The sequence below is a fragment of the Acanthochromis polyacanthus genome, chromosome 9, assembly GCF_021347895.1.
Source record: "Acanthochromis polyacanthus isolate Apoly-LR-REF ecotype Palm Island chromosome 9, KAUST_Apoly_ChrSc, whole genome shotgun sequence".
In the NCBI taxonomy this organism is placed as follows: Eukaryota; Metazoa; Chordata; class Actinopteri; family Pomacentridae; genus Acanthochromis; species Acanthochromis polyacanthus.
Window position 1 is genome coordinate 4904275 of NC_067121.1, and position 19179 is coordinate 4923453.

Genomic DNA, 19179 nt, shown 5'->3' on the forward strand with positions numbered 1-19179 from the left:
AAATTTGCCAAATCGTAAAATCGAAGCGAGCTTAAATATATAACAATAAAGGTTCTTCTTCTGCCTTTTACGACTTGTGCACTGTAATTTGCTTCCGCCTCTCATCTCTTTCCGCCAAAACACTCACACCGCCATCATGGCGGACAGAACAGCAGACGAAGAGTTGGTCGCGAGAAAAGGGCCTCATGTTACATCGATTATATGGAAGTGGTTCGGCTTTGACAAGACTGACACAGAGCAAACTACAGTCATGTGCAAGGTTTGCAAAAGTACTGTGAAAACGAAGAGTAGCAGCACAGCTAACCTCTTTCAGCACCTCGGACAGAGGCATCCTAAAGAATGGGAAGAGTGCTGCAGCTACGGGAGTGTGGCATGGCTAGCACTAGCCATAGCAAACGGATCGCAAAGAACAGCACTCTGAGCTACGGGAGCCCAGCAGGCGGATGTTGATGAGAAAATCGAATTTCATGAAAACAAATCCACATTAAGTACAAAGTTGAATTAATCGATAAAGATGATTTATCGCCCAGCCCTACATTTTTCTTTATGTCCTCGTGTTAAACGTTCTGTGTCTCCTGCATGACTTTACGTCTTCCTTTTGCTTCCAGGTGCCTGAGATGTTGCACAACGACGCCGGGGACCACGGCTTCAGCCACTGGGGCTTCTTCCTCCTCCAGAACGCCGGCATCCTGCTGGGCTTCTGCATAATGCTGCTGATCGCCATTTTTGAGCACAAAATCCAGCTGGACCTGGGATACTGAGGGAGAGGCGGCACTCAGCTCAGTGTTGCATTCCAGCGTCTCCGTCTGATGTGTCGTGTTTTTTTTTATTTGCTGTCTACAGACTCCGGTCACCGCGGTTTAGTTTTCACATGGTGTTACCAGAAGCACCAGTTCAGACAAGAAGGTGGAATGTAATCGACCGGCCGCTCAGCCGGTGGAGCTGATGGAAACAGGAGCTTCTGAGGCTCAGATGTCTGCTGTTTAGACTTACTGTAGGAATAAAAATAGCTCAGAAAGTAGATTTTTTTGTATTAGCTTGGACTGTGGTAGAGCATGCAGCAGTTCCTCCCTTTATCGACAAACTCTTCACCCCCTGAAGTGGGAGTCAACCAAGTGTAGGACAGAAAAACTGAGGTTCAGTGTCACAGTAGATTGTTACGGTTAATCCAAAAAGTTTAAAGTGTTTCTGCTGCTGAGTCAAACTGGATCAGTGTTACAGAGGATCCCCAAAGTGTCAAAACTTAACATGGTTTCCACATGCAGCAGAATCTACAGCCAAATTGAGCCTAAAATGACAAATTGTTCAGCGTTGGCACCATTAAGGCGATGATGATTACCAGTTAGTCCGTTATTTGTTTTCTAGAATGTTCCAGCTGAACGGTTTGGGTTACAGATACAAACTTTCAGCACTTGACTGACAGTCAGAAGCGTTATCAGTTATGAATGGATTAATTATTGACATGAATGAAGCGGTGCAGACATTTTTTCGCTAACGACGTGACTTTAGCTCCTAAAATGTTTCGTTTACATCAACCACTCTGCAACAGGAATTCTACCACAGTAAATCTAGATTTCTTTTGATGATGTGAACTCTGGCCAGAAGTCATGAAGCTTCACAGAAGTCTTTGTCATGGTGCCCGTCGCTAGCTAAACCCCCAGAATGCTCTCTGCTTGCTAGGATGAACTACCTGTAATCTGATTACTGCCCCAGAAGGATGGAAGCTCTACAGGATGTTTCCAATCAATAATCGCTTCATTATCAGTCAGTAACTGATCCAATGAGAACACAGATTGAAGACATTTCCTCAGTGGTAAATTGTTGTTTTAGACTTGATTTGGGCCACAAAGGCAGCTGAGTTCCATGTTTAGGTAGAAACACTGATGTAGTGGATTCCAGTTCATCTGAATCATGTCAGCTGATAGGAGCTCATTAACCACCACTGAAGTCTCTGTCATGGTGCCCGTTGCTAGCTAAACAATGCTCTCTCTCTGCCAACATGAGATTCCTGTAGTCTGAGTGACCTCCTCTGGTCTGCACAGTATTAAAGACACTCCACCTGGTGGAACAAGCAGGTACTACAGCTGGTCTACATTTACTGACCTGCAGCTTCCTCATCTTCTGCCTCATCTCTTAATAGAACTGTCATTATTTAAACCAGTAAATTTAATTATTTAACCAATAACTATTAAATTTCCTAAATTAGATAACTTCCTGTGTTGGTCCAATGCTCGAAAACCAAAAGATGATAAGAAAAAACTAAGTATTTATTTTTAAAAGTTGGAACAGGAAGTTTCTGGTGTTTTTGTTTCAGTAATGAGTTTTGTGTTGATAGATTGGTGCTTTCAGCTCTAACAGTGGTCATGCAGTGCACAGTCTCTGGTTCTGGAGGTGCTCCTTTGTGTTTATTGTCAACATGTTTATGGGGCATTTAAAAAGTGTTACCCAGTGCTGTTGTGTTTGCCGCACAGGGCAGCACGCTCATGTTTGTCCGACTTGAACACCCCATTTAAAGCTCAAATCAGGCTCCAGACCTTCTGAATAGAAGACACAGTTAGTGAGATGTAGACAGGAGTTTGGTGAAAACGAAGCTGCTTCTCTGGAGTCTGAACAACAGGACGACGGCGCCTCTCAGCCTGGAGGCTAAAGGAGGATTTTGCTTTATTTCAACCTGCTGAATCTCCCAGTAATGTGGCTCTGAGGGTTCTACCAACGTTCCATCAAAGTTTTCCAGCTTAGTCAGCGAGTCGCTTCACACAGCGATGTACGAGGTGTTAAAGTGAAGCAGAGCCATAATGTTCCGCTCCAGCGTCTCTTTTGACTCGTTACACAAATATCTTTTTGGTGTCTGCAGACGAGTCCTGCAGCAGAGACGGTCTGAAAAGAATCAATTCCAGCAGCTTCAAGTGTTGTGTTCTGTGTTTTATAGACTTTGATTGTTTTTATTTGTTACATTGAAAGAGTTAGTGTGGCAGCTTCAAAACTCCTTTGTTCTAATATTCCTCCTGTTCAGGTTGAATGTGGACTTTGACAGCAGAAGATCAAAGTGTGAACGTCCAGCTTCAGTCTGAAAGGTCTGAATGTTGGTTTAGTGCGTCTGATGTTTGGTTAAGTAGCGCTTCTGTACGGAAGAAGGTTCAGGGTCACTGGAAAACAACTAGTTTGAGTTTAAAGCCAGAGCGCTGAGAAAATTCTCACTTTTAAGGTTTGGTTTCATTAAATAACAAGGTCAGAATTTTTTTTATTGAATCTGACTGTAAAGTTTTGTGTTCGCCAGACGTTTTTCTGTGAATTCTGATTTTAAAGTCTGGTTTTAAAGACAGAATTCAAAGAAAAACGTCAGAATTTGGAAATAAACAGTCAGAACTTTGGTGAAAAAAGAAATTCTGACTTTTAGAAGAATTTAAAGTCAGAATTTCAGAGAATAAGATTGTGAGAGTAACATCAGGATTCTGACCTGAATTCTAACTTTTGAAATCAGAATTCAAGAAGAGAAAAATCTGTTTTCTGACTTTTAAAGTTTGTGTTCAAATAAAGTTTCACAGTTCTGACAGGAAATTCAGAATTTGGATCCAAAAAGTCAAAATTCAGAGAAAAACTCCTGAATTTTCAGTTGAAAGTATAAACTGTGACTTCTTTTCTCTCTGATCCTCTTTGGTTCCATCACAGGTTGGACAGAAAACAGGATTTTTCCCTTTAAACAGAAAACAGACAGAAAGTTCAGAGTGTATTTTACTGTGTGTAAATACTTTTATGTGCAGTTCAGCTTTGATTTGTTTCACTCACTGTGCTGTTTGTCGTGAAGTTTGTGAGTCTGAGCGACGCAGAAAACATTACATGTGATTTACAGTTTGGGAAAAGTTTGTTTTAATCCAAAAGAAAAAAGAGGATCGACTTATTCTTTTAGGTTTGTGTCCAAAAGTGTTTAAAATGTGTCTGTTAATGAAGAGAAGTGCAGCAGGTGGATGAAAACATGAAGACGTCGAGCAGCTCTGCAGCAAAGTTTCATTTCTAAACGTTCTGTTTGCTCAAATCAAAGTTAAATATATGAGACAAAAATGAAAATCAGGACAAAATCTGAGTCAGAATCAAACATGCAGGACTCTCCTGATGATTCCTGCAAAACAGAACATTTTATGTTGTCAGATAAAGTTTTATTTAACAGTTAAAAGCAGGAAACCTGGAACATCTGGGAGCAGCTGTCACATCTGGAGCTGAAAAGATGATAAATGATGAATGTTTCTTATTTTAATTCAAACTTCCTGTGAGTTTGTATCGAACACGACACGTAAAAACGGATTAAAATGATCAGATTTATGGTTTTACCCCAAACATGACGTTAAACTGCAAAAAGAAGAATTCTTCTGCTTGTTTAAAAGTTGAAATGTGACGTTTTTTTCTGTAATCAGAGCCTTTAGAGTGTTTTTACAGCCTGACAAAGTCAAATCTCCAAATCCAGCTGTGAGAGTCACATTTGAAAGCAGCTGAAGTCCTCATTTTTACATTTTGGTCTTTGGAACAAAATCAACATAAATAATACTGATCCTTTTCTGCTAAGTGAAAAACTGTGAGTTGTTGTGATATTGAATGAAGCTGCTTGTTTCTGGAGGCTCTCATGTGACCTTAAATGGAGAAGCAGAATGGAGCAGACTGACATTTGGCTGCAGAGCTGTTTTAAACGCTGTCTCTGCTGTTTTGTCCACCTCTGCAGAGACCTTCAGGCAGCTTTGATGTTGACTCACTGTGACATTCCTGAACACCAATAAACTTTTGGTCTTCTTCCCACAATGCACCGCCTGCAGAGCGTTTGTTGTTTTGCACCAAAAGTTACGATTTTATATTTTCTGCAAAATAATTCCTTTCCTGTTTTCAGAAGTTTTATGGTTAAAACTGCAAATGAGTTCTAATCTCCTGTAGAAACATGCATCAAGAACAGAAATCTGAACTTTATGTAAAATTCTTCAATGTAAAATTTACTTGTTGACATTTTAGAGTCCTTCTAGGGTTATTTTGAGTCTCTTTTTGTTCATTGGAGCTCAGAGCATCTGCTGCAGGACTCCTGCTTCTTCTTGTGGCTGCAGATGGTTCTTCATGAGTCTGGCTGGATGTTTGGGCTGCTTGTCCTGCTGCACAAGGAATCTGGGAGCATCAGACGCCTCCTGATGCTGATGGAGAAGAATCCAAACATCTGAAGAGCCTGAAACAAAGTGCTGTACATCATTTAGTTTTTATTGTTGGTTGGATGAACGTGCAGTTTGATCAGCATCAGATGAATGAATAATGAAAGTTGTGTGCAGCTCACAGACAGAAGTAGCTGCATTAGCAGCAGCAGAAGAAGCAGCAGCCTCAGCAGCAGTAGTGTGTGCTCATAGTAGCAGCAGTAGTAGAAGGCTGGATGCAGTGTGTGTTTGCAGCCACTAGAGGGCAGCAGTGTAACACTGATAATCCTGATGCAGCAGCAGCATCACATGCAGACACTTCTTTATGGACACATGTTGACATGAGACGGCTGGAATGAAAGACATTAATAACAGATGAGGAAAGAGAAATATTGTGGAACTGCAGCAGAATATTCTGATGATTGAAATATATGAAGAACAACAAACATGATGAATGGATACGATGAATTATCAGAGATGAAAAAACACTGAAGTTCTAATTTAGGGTGGATTTAAAATATACAGAGATATTTCATTATTAGTGGTTGTAAAACAGGTAAAGACAAAAGAAAATATGTTTAACAGTTCAGTTAGGCACAATCAGACTGCAGTCAAATTTCCCAAAATAAGCACCTTAAAGCAAACAAAAAATAAAATAGAAATTCAATATTTTGATAAAGAAACCAGCAGCAAGAAGGGAAAATCTAAATGCTCCTTTACTTGAACATCTAGACCTCCTCATAGAAACAAAATATTATTTCTATTAACATTGTTGTTATTCTGAGAGAAAGTTCCATTTTCAGTAAAAATAAACGTGCACATCCAATTATTTGTCTGAGTTTATTTTAAACTGTAGCCAAGATCCCAAAGTTTACAAAAACACCAAATATGTCTGACTGTGAATGTTTCTATTGTTATCGAGCATAAATTAATCAAAGAAGAAAATCAACAATAAATCTGCAGAATTGTTTAAAAGTGTTTCTCATGTGATAAAAGTGAAACTTTTATTGAAATCTGATGAGAGTTGAGGAGCTGTGTGGATTTGTAGTTTTCTGTTTTGCTCCCAACAACAGATAACAGTCTGTGTCACTAAATTGACCACCAACCTGAATGTGTTTGTGGGAACATGAATGTTTTGAGTCTTTGTGCATGATGTGAAGCAGATTTAGTGGATCTGCCGTCAGCTTTAAATCCAGAGCATGAAAGCACACAGCAGCTTGAGCTGAGCTGTCAGTCAGCAGCAGCAGCCTTATCTGTGGGCCGCTAACAGGGGCTGATGGGAGCTTTGAGGAGCTGTTAGAAAGCACGTGGCCTGCTCTGCTCTCACAGCTCGTCCTTGTTTGGCCTCAGCTGCATCACAGCTCCACTTGTGCTCAGCTTCTCCAGAGGAAACACCACTGCACAAGATGCTTCTCCTCCCAGCTGCTGCTCTGTGCTGTCTGTGTTCAGGTGAGTGTTTCCAGCCAATCAGGAGGCCAAAAAGTCCACCTGGAACAAACGCTGTCACACTGACCTTCATCTACCTGTGTGTGTCTCTGCAGCGCTGGTTGCCATGGCAGCACAGCTGATTCAGGACGATTTGACTTTGACCAGGAGAGTCGGAGAATCAGCCTCCTTCAGCTGTAAAACTGATCAATGTAATACTCTCTACTGGTGGCAGAAGACAGAAACATTTAGATTGATCATTGGTATTAATAGAGGGAATGGTGCAATAAATTCAGGTTACAATCATCCTCAGGAAGATGATTTCTCAGCTGTGACGAAACAGAAATAGCTGTGAATTGAAGATAGAGAAAGTTAAACTCCAACATTCAGCCACCTACTACTGCAACTGTTGGATAAGAAACTCCCACAGTGATGGATTGTGTCTGCAGCCTGTACAAAAACCTCCAGATCAACAAACAGTGTTTGTGACATGAAGACAGCAGTAAACTACAGCCCAGGATCACAGAGTTCAGAGAACTACAGTCCACTGTTACACCATCACTTCATTATTTATTCATATTTGTATATTTTCATCTCTTGAAGCATCTTTGAGAACTGAAAGATGTGCTACAGTGTGTAGATCTGAGCAAACATTCAGCAGCAGGTTTTTGTACGACCATTTTTCACTGTGGGAGGATACGGGTACAGCATCTTTGGCTCTGGAACTAAACTGTATGTAACAGGTAAGAAGAAACATTTCTTTTCTTCTGCTGTTTTATTGTGAAGCTGAAAATGTGTTTCAAGTCACTTTGTGCTGTTTCAGGCTTTCCATGTTAGTTTTTCCATCATTAGTGGAGGATTCATCTGCAGCCACTGTTCCATCAGAAAAGCTCAATAATGTGTGAAAACATGTTGAAATGTGACTGAACAACTAAAGTTATTCTTGATTTCTGCAAATATCAGTGAGCTTACAAATATTCAGTGTTTTTATTTCTTTAGTCTTTGATTCTGTGGCGTCTCTTGGTTTGTGAAGAGACACAAACACATGTTGATAAATATATTTCCAAGAAATGCAAACTTTAGATGTGCTGGAAAATATGTGGGACAAATATTGTAACAGTAAAATTTAGATGCTGTCAATTAAAACCAATTTTAAGATCTTAAAACTGTGATTTGAAACATAATCTGAAAAATATTATGACATTAAATAGAATCAGTGTACTTTTATTTTCACAACATTGGTGTTCAATCAGAGAAACAAAGTTTAGAACATAATAATAATCAACTTCATTTGTATAGGACCTTTAAAATTGGATTTACAACATGCTTTACAAAACATTAAAATTTCCAAATCAATAACATGACAATTAAAAAGACAAAGAAGACCATTAAGTATTAGAGGAACCTTTGAAACATTTAAAAATCACTTTGTTGTATCTTAATGTGTGTTTAGTGTAAAACATAGATAGTATTTGATGAAGAATACTGAAGAAAACACAGTTTAATAACTATCTGGAGGTAAATGTCACGTATCAAATACTATTCATGTTATATATTCAAATGGTCAGTTTAAATATTAGGAATGATGTTTTCATTAATCTGAACATATATCATATAAACCTTTTCATACATTTTTAAAAAACATTTCAACACATCACTGTAACTGAGTTTAATTATTACTTTAAATTTGTGTTATTGATGCACATTAATTGATGATCTGTGTTTCTGTGATTTGAAGTATTTAGTGAAAAATATTTAATGTGTTAAATATTCTGTAATCACTGAAGTGACAAATGTGTTTTCTGTGAAGAAAAATATGTCTTTGAGTAGAATATATAAATATGCATCTTAAAATAAAGGGAAATTGTAGTTTCAATGTAAATTTTTAAATATTTTATTTTCAATATCAAGCTGAACACAGCGTCTGTGGTGAACTTTGTGCTGTATTGATGAGTTTATTGATCAGAGTCCGTGGAGTTTCCAGGATCAGACTGAATGCAGCTCAGTGCTGGAAGCTGCTGTTGACTGAATGAATGTTTGTGCTGCTTGTTGCTGCTGTCCACCTCCAGATAAGCAGGTAGTGAAGCCCGTGGTGAGCGTGTACCCAGCAGCATCCAGAGTCCACCTGGAGGGGAGCAGCTCCCTGCTGTGTCTGGCCTCAGCCATGTTTCCTCCTCTGGTCCGCTTCTCCTGGAAAAGACAGAAGGAGGACGGCCAGCTGGAGGATGTGGACCCTGCTGAGGGAGAGCAGCTGGAGATCAGAGAGCCGGGACGCAGCGCCTCCATCTTGCTGATCCATCAGCAACAGGACAGCACATATAAATACAGCTGCTACGTCCAGCACGAGGGGGACCAGTGGAGGCCCAGACACAACAAGGTGATGAAGGCTGGATGACTGTGTTCAGCACTGATTCAGCTTCATGTGGAGACGCTGTCAAACACCACTCATGTTTCTCACTGCACATACAAACATTTCAACCCATTCTTACCTTTGACTTTTCTCCATGTTTTTTCATAACTCTCCAACAGCCTCCTTCCAGGTGAATCTGCTCTGTCTGCTGTCCACAGTGCTGATAGTGAAGAGTCTGGTGTTCTGCTGTGGACTCTCTCTGCTGATGATCCTCACAAACAAGGGACCGTCCACCAACTGCACACATGCTGACTGACTGTTTGCTGCTGGACTTTTCTCACCGTCACATCTCATCAATACGTCTCATTCATCTCTTTGATCAGTGATCACAAATGATAGCTTTGACGTGTTGTTTTTGGCTGTAAAATGCTTCTCTTAACCCACATGTTGGATCGTCATCCTGTAAACACAGATATTCACAAATATATTTTCAGTTTTTCTGTTTAAATTCTGCAGGACAGTGTTGCTTTGATGTTCTGGTCTTGTAATCTCTTGATAAAGTTTGATGTAAAGTGCAGCAGATTGATCAATAAACTCAAATAGTTACAGTATCTGTTCTTAATAAATTCATTTTTAATGAAGTCCACAGCAAATGATCAAGAACAAATTAAACTATATCAGTCAAATTTATTGATTCCTGATTGTCAGTGACTCTTAATACACTTTTACTCAGAGACAGAAATGAATGTAGAGAACGCACAAATATCAGCAAACAGAAAAACAACAGAAGAACAAATCCTGTCACTTGAATATAATTTTAAATTTTTAAAACCAAAGCTAAGCTGTTAAATTTCTCTCATTTATTCAGAATGAATGACCAGCAGCAAACTTTGTGCAGGAGCTTCATGGTCTCTTTTCTCGTTGTTTTTCCATCACAGTTCATTTGTCAGCTCTGACTTGATGCTCTGACCTGTTTCTCTCACAGATCAACAGCACAGATGTTTCCTGTCATCATTCTTTCTGCACACTTGATGCTCATTGTGCTAATAAAGTGAAAAGCCACAGCTAACGGTGTGGAGGCTGCAGAAAGCCACACAGGAAAAGAAGTGTGATTGACTGTCAACAGTCTGAAAACACAGAGAACAGATTGGTATCTGCTGCTGTTGTCTGCAGCTGTTTCAGCCCAGCCAACAATAATCATGACCTCTGACATGTCTGCTCACAGTTACTGTATTCCATGCCTCTGTGATTCACATCTACAATTTAAATATTGTAAATGAATGAATGAGTATTTCTCCAGGTGTGAAAAGAGAGGAGGAAAGTTTTCCACATCTCATAAAGTTTACATTCAGTTGTTCTTCCAGTCAGAGTTCACAGGACGACATCAGAGAACTTACAGGAGAGTCTCAACATTCAAACTGGAATAAACAATCAATATAAAAATGTTAAAATCTTGCAGCCAGAAAGAATACACAAAGAAACAAAGGAATAGTTTAACATTTAAAACTTCTCTTGTCAGTTCCTGAAGACATTTCACCTTCATCCAAAGTTCTTCTTCAGTTCTAAATGACTGATGGGGAGTTCCAGTATGGAATAAATTTCCTATCATAATTCAAGAGCATTTTAAATTGATTTGAAGGCAGCATTTATCGATTTCATTCTCAGATTTTGTGATATTGTCTCTCAGAACTCTGCTCTCGCGCTCAAATTTGCTCTGTGTGTGCTCAAACTGTGTCCTCGCACTCGGTTACGATGCTGCTCGCGCAGATTTCCTGCGCTCAAACTCAAACTCTTCGTCTTGCTCACAGAACTTGTGATCACGGATCTCTGCTCTGCTCTCGGATTTTTTGTGTTTCAACCATAGACTGTATATAAAGATGGACGTAGCATCTGGCTCCAGATTTGAAGCCAACCCGGAAGTGTCAAAAACTTGCAATATCACGCCGTCCGCTAGGGTTGGCTCCAAAAAGCTTTTGCTCCATAGACCCCAGTTCATTTTTGGAAAAAATCAAATTTGATAGACTGATTTTCTACAGCTCAGGACTTTTTCCCCGTTAGTTTTCATGGTCAAAATGAGAGATCAGGTGGCCGATCTTAAAATAAATCAATACTGAATTTTAAATAAATCGTTAAAGTTGGCGGAGCCAGGGGGCGTGGCTATACTTGATTGACAGCAACAGAAGCCTCTGCGGTAAAATGTGGGCGGGATAAGAGAGTCCTCAGCCAATCCTGCCCCTAATTGCTCTCCGGTCCAGTCTGTTTGATGACGCTTTTTACGTCACTGGCTCCAAAAAATCCAAAACGGCGACCAGGAAGTAGCAAAATCCGGGCTTCATTTTCTCGGCGTTGAAACCAACGGGTGACGTCACGGGTAGTTTATGCCTGGTTTCAACGCTGTCAACCAATGGAAGGCCGGCGAGCTTTGACCAATCACATTATCTCCGTTTGTATACGGGTGCGTTCGCTGTTGCCGAGGAGCGTCGCATACGGGCGGGCACTCTTTCAACAGGTTTTATCCACTCCCTACCTCCGGGGCTGTAATAAATGTGATTTCTTTTGTTTTTTTGACCACTGTTGGAATAAAATATCAATCAGTACATACAACAGCGTCCGAGCTTCTCATTAAAATGGCTGTATTGTATAATAATAGCGTCATCAAACACTGCTCTTTGAGGTGTGCTGGTGGAGAAAACAATGTCATCATCCAGAAGCTAGCAGCGGGACAGCAGATGGCTTGCTAAAATGGACCGGCAAAGTCGAAGCACTCAGGCAAGTTATTTTTAAATTAATTTTAATGAAAACTATAAAATATTTATTTGATCATATACATGGTTTTAAACATACATGAACACCATACAAAATGTATTTATATATCCCTGTATTTTCTTTGTTTTGTTTTTAAAACGATTTATATCATTAATAATCGGATGCTATCCTCATCAGGAAGTGGTACTGAAAATGTTAAATATAAGCATTCTTGTTTCAGGTTATGTTTAATGTGCAAATGAGGTCAGTAAACTCAGATAAGACAATGCGCCAATATGCACTGCTTTCTTTTCCAACAGAACCTGCTCAGACGTCATATCTTTGAAAGACTGCAAACCAAGTTTCAGTATGTCATCAGTCATCCTGACTTGGACCTTGACTATCTAAACTTCATGTGGACCTGTGGTATCTGATCTGTTACATGTATTACTTATTAAGTTAGTAGTATAGAATCTGTTTTGTTTGTTCTAGTATTTGATATGAGTTGCTTGTTATATGTAGTGTTTGCTCTGATGTCTCTGACCACAGATGGAATCAGCATTATATCCAACCCATGCCATGGGAAAGAGTTCTCCTGTTTACAGAGCCCTGCTGGAGGTGTTTTTATGAGGGTTCTTCTGTCTAAAATACTGATTTAGGGATTCTTCAGCTGTTGTAGACAAGGGGGTTTGTTTGGGGATGCTCTCTGCTTTCCCCATATGGTAGGCAATAAAGAACCATTTGTTTTGACCCCTCCTATATGTTGAAAACCTATAAAAGTGATCGCTGGCTATTGTCAAGCAAGGGGGATTCAATTGGCCGGCTCCTTCCAGGCAGGTTCTGTCTGTACTGATGCTGCTCTTTCCTTTAATAAAATACTTTTAAAGAAAGTCAGTGTCACGGACGTCACTCCTTCACCTGCACATCATGGACACCAGAGAGAGAAACAATGACAAATTTGGCGTCACGAACAGGATCAGAAGCGGCGTTCTTCGACAGCCGGCAGCCCCTTGGTCGCTTTTCTCCGTCCTGATACGACGTCGGGTGAGCTGGTTCTCACTTTATTTGGGATGATTGATTTGCTCATGGGTGCTGTGGGGTTGTGGCTGACACGCTGCACTGTCAAGAATTCAGTGCGCTGGTGTTCTGTGGTGCATGGGTGTTTGGAGCGATGTTCGGTCTAAACTGGGGTTTATTGCGCATAAAAAAAATTGTGGGGAATAGAATAGAGTAGATAGAAAAAGTTGGGATAAGAGAATAAAAGTTGAAGAAAGAGAAATAGATGTTAGAGTGAAATGGTTAAATGTAGAATAGCAGAACAAGTAACAATGGAGCAAGCTAAAAGACCATGCAAGTGTAACAGGACAGGCCTGAATCCTGTTAACGGTAAGACATGAGGGAGTTAGACGCTTTATGTGAACGTTGGCTGAGTAGTCAAAATTGGCGTTTAAAAATAAAAGAGGATAGAGTAGATTTACCTTTGGGGCCCAAAGGTCAATTGGCGAACTAAAATATAGAGAAGAAGGGATGAAATGGAAAGAGAATAAGAGGCCTAAAGGAAAATAAAGGAAATAGGATGGAAAGCCGCAAATCTGGATTAAAAGCCCTCTTAGAGGCAGTTTAGTATACTGGCCTAAAACCTATTATATGTGAGCACATGTAGTAGGTCAGTTCCATAAAAAGAGAAAGGGAACTGGGGGTGTAGATTTACTTTAGTCATAGATAAAGCACTTTAAAGTTCCGGCCGTAGACGTATGGTTTCCTAAAGTAGCTTTTTGACTGAGTTATTTATGCTCAACCCAGTCTCACATCAAATTGTGACATAGTCACGTTTGTCCACAATGCAAAACGTTACAATCTCACAATTTGGCCCTGAAAATTGTGAGATGCTCACGTTTTTCCCCCCAATTCTTTTCTATGGGTCTGACCAAGGGTCACGTGACTGCTTGCTGCAGGCTTCTCAAAATGAAAACATGGCGGCTATTGCTTTAATTTTCCGTGGAAAATGCATTATTTTAAGATAGTTTGGACAGAAAAAAACATTTTGATGACATTTTTAGCGAGAAACATATATAACACTTTCACATAATCCATTCAGTTATTGGAAATGATCGGTGGTTTGGTTTGTTTTTACGCTGAATTTCACTTCACGGCATTAAATTGTGACAGTGTCACATTTTGTGCGTTATGTTGCTTGATTAGGACGCTGCCAAAAACGAAAACAAGCGGTGTGTTTATTTTTGTATTGTTGCCTTGTGTAATTTTTTGAGTTGTTAAATCATTTTTGTAACTCTTGATGATTACTGCTAGTTACTGAGATGTCTTCCCCGGCCGTTCATTAGTTGACGCGCTTCGCTCCCTTGTTAACAAGTTGCATTTCAATGATCCACAAGTCGCTCGTTGTCAATGCAAACAACCGTATTTATTTCCATGAACGTGCTTTTACCGCGATCATTTGTTGAGCTCATCCATACACCAGTCAGCACACAGCGATCTAAAAACTTTATTCCTGCCCACAACAAGATCCCCCTGTCTTTCTTTCGCCCGTGGAAGCGTCCATAGCAACCACCATAGCAACGGTGGGAAAGGTAACAGTTCCACTCCAAGACGTGAAAGATTCATCGTAATAACAAACCAGAGATCATACACAAGAACTGAACGAATATTGTGAAATTAAAATGTATATTTTTTTGGTGTCGCTGTAATGCCTGAGGCTTTGCTGCTGTCCGCTTTCTGACCGCAGTCGGCAAAACACAGGGGAGAACTACGTGCAGCACCTGCTGCACCTTTCTTCTTCGGTGGTGTCTGTGTAAAACAATGTCCAACATGCAAACAGCACACCTAGCGCCATGAAGCACAAAATGCAGGTGTAAATCAATGACATCTTACAATTACAATGTCCTGTCTTTTAACTAATAAAGACACGTATATAAAGAACTTTACATAAGTTTGTTTGTTTGTTTTATTAAGATCCCCTATCAGCTTTTGCAAAGCAGCAGCTATTCTTCCTGGGGTCTTCATAATTTCATTTGTGACAACACCAAAAAGCAACATGTACACAAAATACATACAAATCAAATTACACAATACATAAACAATGCATACAAAATACACGTATACAATACAAATAACATACATATACAAAACCTGTACTAACCAAAAGCATACAACACATAATACTCCCACCTTGAATTATAAAAATAAAATGTTCTTCTTCAAAGATATCATGACCTAACAGTAATAATTAAAGAATAATCTACCTCAGAAACCAACCATAACATAAATCACATAAACAGTGACATTACAGTCACTACATTTAAGTTTAAGATTTAATTTAATGAATTATTGTATTTTACAAATTTCTATTCCCAAGCAACCCACTAAACTAATAACTAAAATGTTGTGCTACATAATGCTCTTTTAGTTTAATTTTAAATTTTTCAATATTCCCCGTTTTTGAGAAAATCCGGATGTTATCACTCGCTCCCGACAAAAGCATCAGTTTTTTAAAATATTTTGGATTTCGATGAATTAGACAATGAACAAATTGACGTAATTTCCTGGTGGGTGTGTTTATGCAGCCTATTAAATACTTTTTTCCCCATGAAATAAAGTACAATCCATACATCATGGTCCGGTGTTCATTGTTTGTTTTGTTCACTGACATAGTGCAATAAAGTTTTGTTTTTTAAACCATCCAGTACCGTAATGAATATTGAATGAATATGGCATCTCGTTTACATCTCTAATTAAGGAGCAAGAAATTTACTGACGTTGATTTATGATTCAAGACAAGCAGAGGACACACTGTGTGCCCCTTTAATGTCCAAAAGGCCAATTAAGGTCAAAATCTCACAGATTCTTTGACCGATTTGGACCAACCTGCACATGTTTGATATTGGGTCCTAAAGCAATACTGGTGTACGTTTTCAGACCACCAGGACGTAGAACGGCAAAATAGGAGCAAAAAAGACACTGGAACAGGGGCATCAAAGTGCATAAAGTCATAGAACAGGGTGTGCTGAATGCTCTGGGAGCAAGTCTGCAGTGAAAACACCTTTGAAGGGGTCAAGGGTCACTAAATCTGAAGACTTCAAATGAAGGAGACATTTTGTGCAACAAGTATCATAAAAGTCATTCCCAGTGGAATTGAAGTCTGATATTGTGTGGGCCTGTTCAGAGCAGTCACATGAAGCACTGTATCTGTTTACAAGGGTCTAGCCCCACGGGAACCCGCTTTTTTCAGCAGTGAGGCCTGCTCGTAGTGATGAAGCCTGAGGCCTTCAAACGTGTAAAAATCATTCCTGCTCGGTCATTTTGGGTCTAGTGACACCAAATCGGACACACTCCTACTAGACCACCTCCTGACCTTGCATATTTTTTTTCAGAGAGTTAGCTCAAAAGGGGACCGACCACGGTCCTGTTTCTGACTCTACGGTTAACCCTTTAATGTCCAAATGCTTCAAAACGGGCTAAAAAGGTCAAAATCTCACACATTCCTTAACCAATTTGGACCAAACTGCACAGGTTCTAGATATAGAGGCTAATGTGAACGCTCATGCACCTATAATATTCAGCGTAAAAACAAACCAAACCACCGATCATTTCCAATAACTGAATGGATAATGTGAAAGTGTTATATATATTTCTCGCTAAAAATGTCATCAAAATGTTTTTTTCTGTCCAAACTATCTTAAAATAATGCATTTTCCACGGAAAATGAAAGCAATAGCCGCCATGTTTTCATTTTGAGAAGCATGCAGCAAGCAGTCACGTGACCCTTGGTCAGACCCATAGAAAAGAATTGAGGTAAAAAACGTGAGCATCTCACAATTTTCAGGGCCAAATTGTGAGATTGTAATGTTTGCATTGTGGACAAACGTGACTATGTCACAATTTGATGTGAGACTGGGTTGTTATGCTCCATGGTAGCACAAATTTAGGTGATAAGGAAAGAAAGAGAAAAGAGAAGAAGAGAAAAGGTGCGGCTGAAAGCATGCTTCTTAGGATATGTGTGAATGATTTGATTCCGGGATCGAATGCTGATTGTGTGTTTGGGTGATGTTGAATATGTGTTTTATTTTGTGGATTTGTTTGATTTTGGGTTGAATGGTTGCATTTAATTTGAATGATTTTTTGTGCCGGCGGTTGCGTCTGTGTCTCTGCAGCTCTGTCTCAGCTCCGTCTGTCTGCGTCTGTCTGCGTCTGTCTGCGTGTGTGTGTGCTGCTGGTGTGTGAGAGGCTGATGAGCTGTAATGTATGAATGAAATATGTCAGTTTTTGTTGGAAAACACATATATATAGGTTGAGCTTTCATAATTCAAAGGAGAGACATTTTTGTTTCTTTGATATTGAAGACGTATAAGCTTTTTGTTCGCTAAACTTTATGAGCCCCATTGAGGACTTTTTGTAAATTTGGTAATAAAATGAAATGAATGAGCCTTATAAAGGACTTTTGTAAATTGATAATGCATATGAGCCTCATGGTGGACGTTTCTGTACTTGATATGAGCATATGAGCCTTTGCTGAGTCCGAGAGATCAGCAAGGACATTCTGTTTGCAATAAGCATAAATAAAATATCTTAGAGGAAACACACACAGGGAAAGAAAACCCCAATAAAGTTTTCAGGGTTAGATGTTGTGTGTTGATAATGGATGATGATGATGGATGGATTGGTGGTTGAGTGGTGTAAAAGCTTTCATTCTGAATTTGAGTTTAAAAGTTCTAAATAAGGGGAAGTGAGGCTTAGCCTATCTTTAATGTAGTGTTGCTAGTGGTTTTGTGTGTTAAATGTTCTGTGTGTCTGTGTGTGTGTGGTGCTGCAGCTGAGTCCGGAAGGCTGGAGTATGCAACTGATATATATATAGAATATAATTCTTATTAAATAAATATAGAGAGGCTGTGATTGGTTATAGAAGAGTTGTTGACATGTGAGGAGAGTTTGCCACCTCAGTGTTGATACCAATGATCCCTTCTGCAGGGGGACGTTTAGGAATTTTTAAACCTTATGAGCCTTATAGGAGGACTATTTGGTTGATAATATGTTTGAGCCTTATAGAGGATGTATATACATCTGAGAATTATATCTGAGCCTTTGTGGAGTCTGAGGAGGAGAGACCAGTGAGGATATTCTGTGTGCATGAGCATGCATACATGTCTGATGATTAATGGTAACAGAGGAAGACATTTTCTGATGACGTTTGTTAGAATTGGGGAAATAGAGTCTGATTTCTATAGGGGTTAGTAGATTGGCTGATTGATTGGTGTTCAGTTTCTCTCTGTCTGTTGTTTATTTCTGCATGTTTTGTGAGTGCATTGGAGGAGACTTTGAATAACCAACGTGGAGTCTTATTGAGAATGATGATGCAGAACAGGGGTGGAGACTTATTACTCTGGTAACGAGGTGCTTTTCGCATGAGGTTAATTTGATTTTTAGAGGTAGTTGAGGTAGGATGGTCTCACTCTGAAGTCCAGTACAGACTGGAAGTGGTGGATAAACTTAAGAGGAGGAGCCATGGTGATAAGTCTCCGAGTGTGTGAGGAGCAGTGAGGGAGCCTCCTCCCTTTTCTTCTCTCCTTGTGTGAGAGAGAAGGAGAAACAGCAGGATGTTATTCAACTATCAAGAGATTTACATACATACTATTGAGTCTTGAAATTCACAATGTATTTAGTGTAAAATTAAGTATGGTTAATTTAGAATCCATGAGGAATAAGAAATCTGTTATCTCACAGAGACTCTTAAGAGAAGACATTTGTTGGGAACAATTCAAATGACTTAGATGTTGACAAATATATGCAAATTGCAAGGAGTTGTTTTTGGTTCATGAAACATCAACCTTGTGTTTGTTTTCTTTGTGTATCGTCTGTTCAACTATGGTGTGAGCATTGAGGAGGAGACTGAGATGATGGAATGCTTCTGAATTCAATCCCCCAAAGAACTGATGAGAGGACAGCTGATGGTGCTCTACAGCCTGAGGTTGTGGATGACAACAAGTGTGGCTTCAACGTCAATCAAAGCTAGTGTGCTTTTATCCACAAACTCTTGCATTTACTCATGTGCACACACCTACTTATTTCTGATACTGGTGACACATGTTTAGTCTGTTTCTACAGAAACACCAGGGGCCTATCGTGAGGTTTCTTTTACAACCTGACTCAGATAGTTTTTAGTTTGGAGTTAAGAAACACATGGGTGTACACATAGAGGGGATGTTTCACTGATTTGGGAAGAAGCTTGACAAGAGACTGAGCATCTGAGGCATTTAATTGATTTAGATGATTAAACATTTGTAGAGAGGTTAATTTGGCTTAAATACTGTTGAGAGTTGTGGCTTTGATGCTGTGGAGTGTATAATGTGAAGATGGATTGTGAAGTTAAGAGAAGGATTGCAGAAGTGAGGAAAGAGGGTCCAGGAGAGGATGAGAGTGAGGATGGAGACAGTGATGGAGATTGAGGAAGTGAGAGACAGTGGGCTTTAAGGCAAGTTGAGAATAGGA

General features: G+C 39.6%; 1 protein-coding gene across 2 annotated transcripts in view; it reads left to right on the top strand.

Annotated features, from left to right (window-relative positions):
• The window catches only part of slc39a6 (solute carrier family 39 member 6), a 50824-nt gene that overhangs the window by 18226 nt on the left and 13419 nt on the right, over nucleotides 1-19179 (top strand). The window contains exon 11 of one of the 2 annotated variants that reach the window (XR_007944183.1): nucleotides 609-4201. Coding sequence is in view for 1 of the 2 variants with exons in the window: in XM_051952972.1 (XP_051808932.1) it covers nucleotides 609-761 (153 nt within the window). In the remaining variant the exon portion in view is untranslated. Of the gene's footprint in view, nucleotides 1-608; nucleotides 4789-19179 lie in introns of those variants that run through there. The other variant, XM_051952972.1, reaches the window with a different exon arrangement.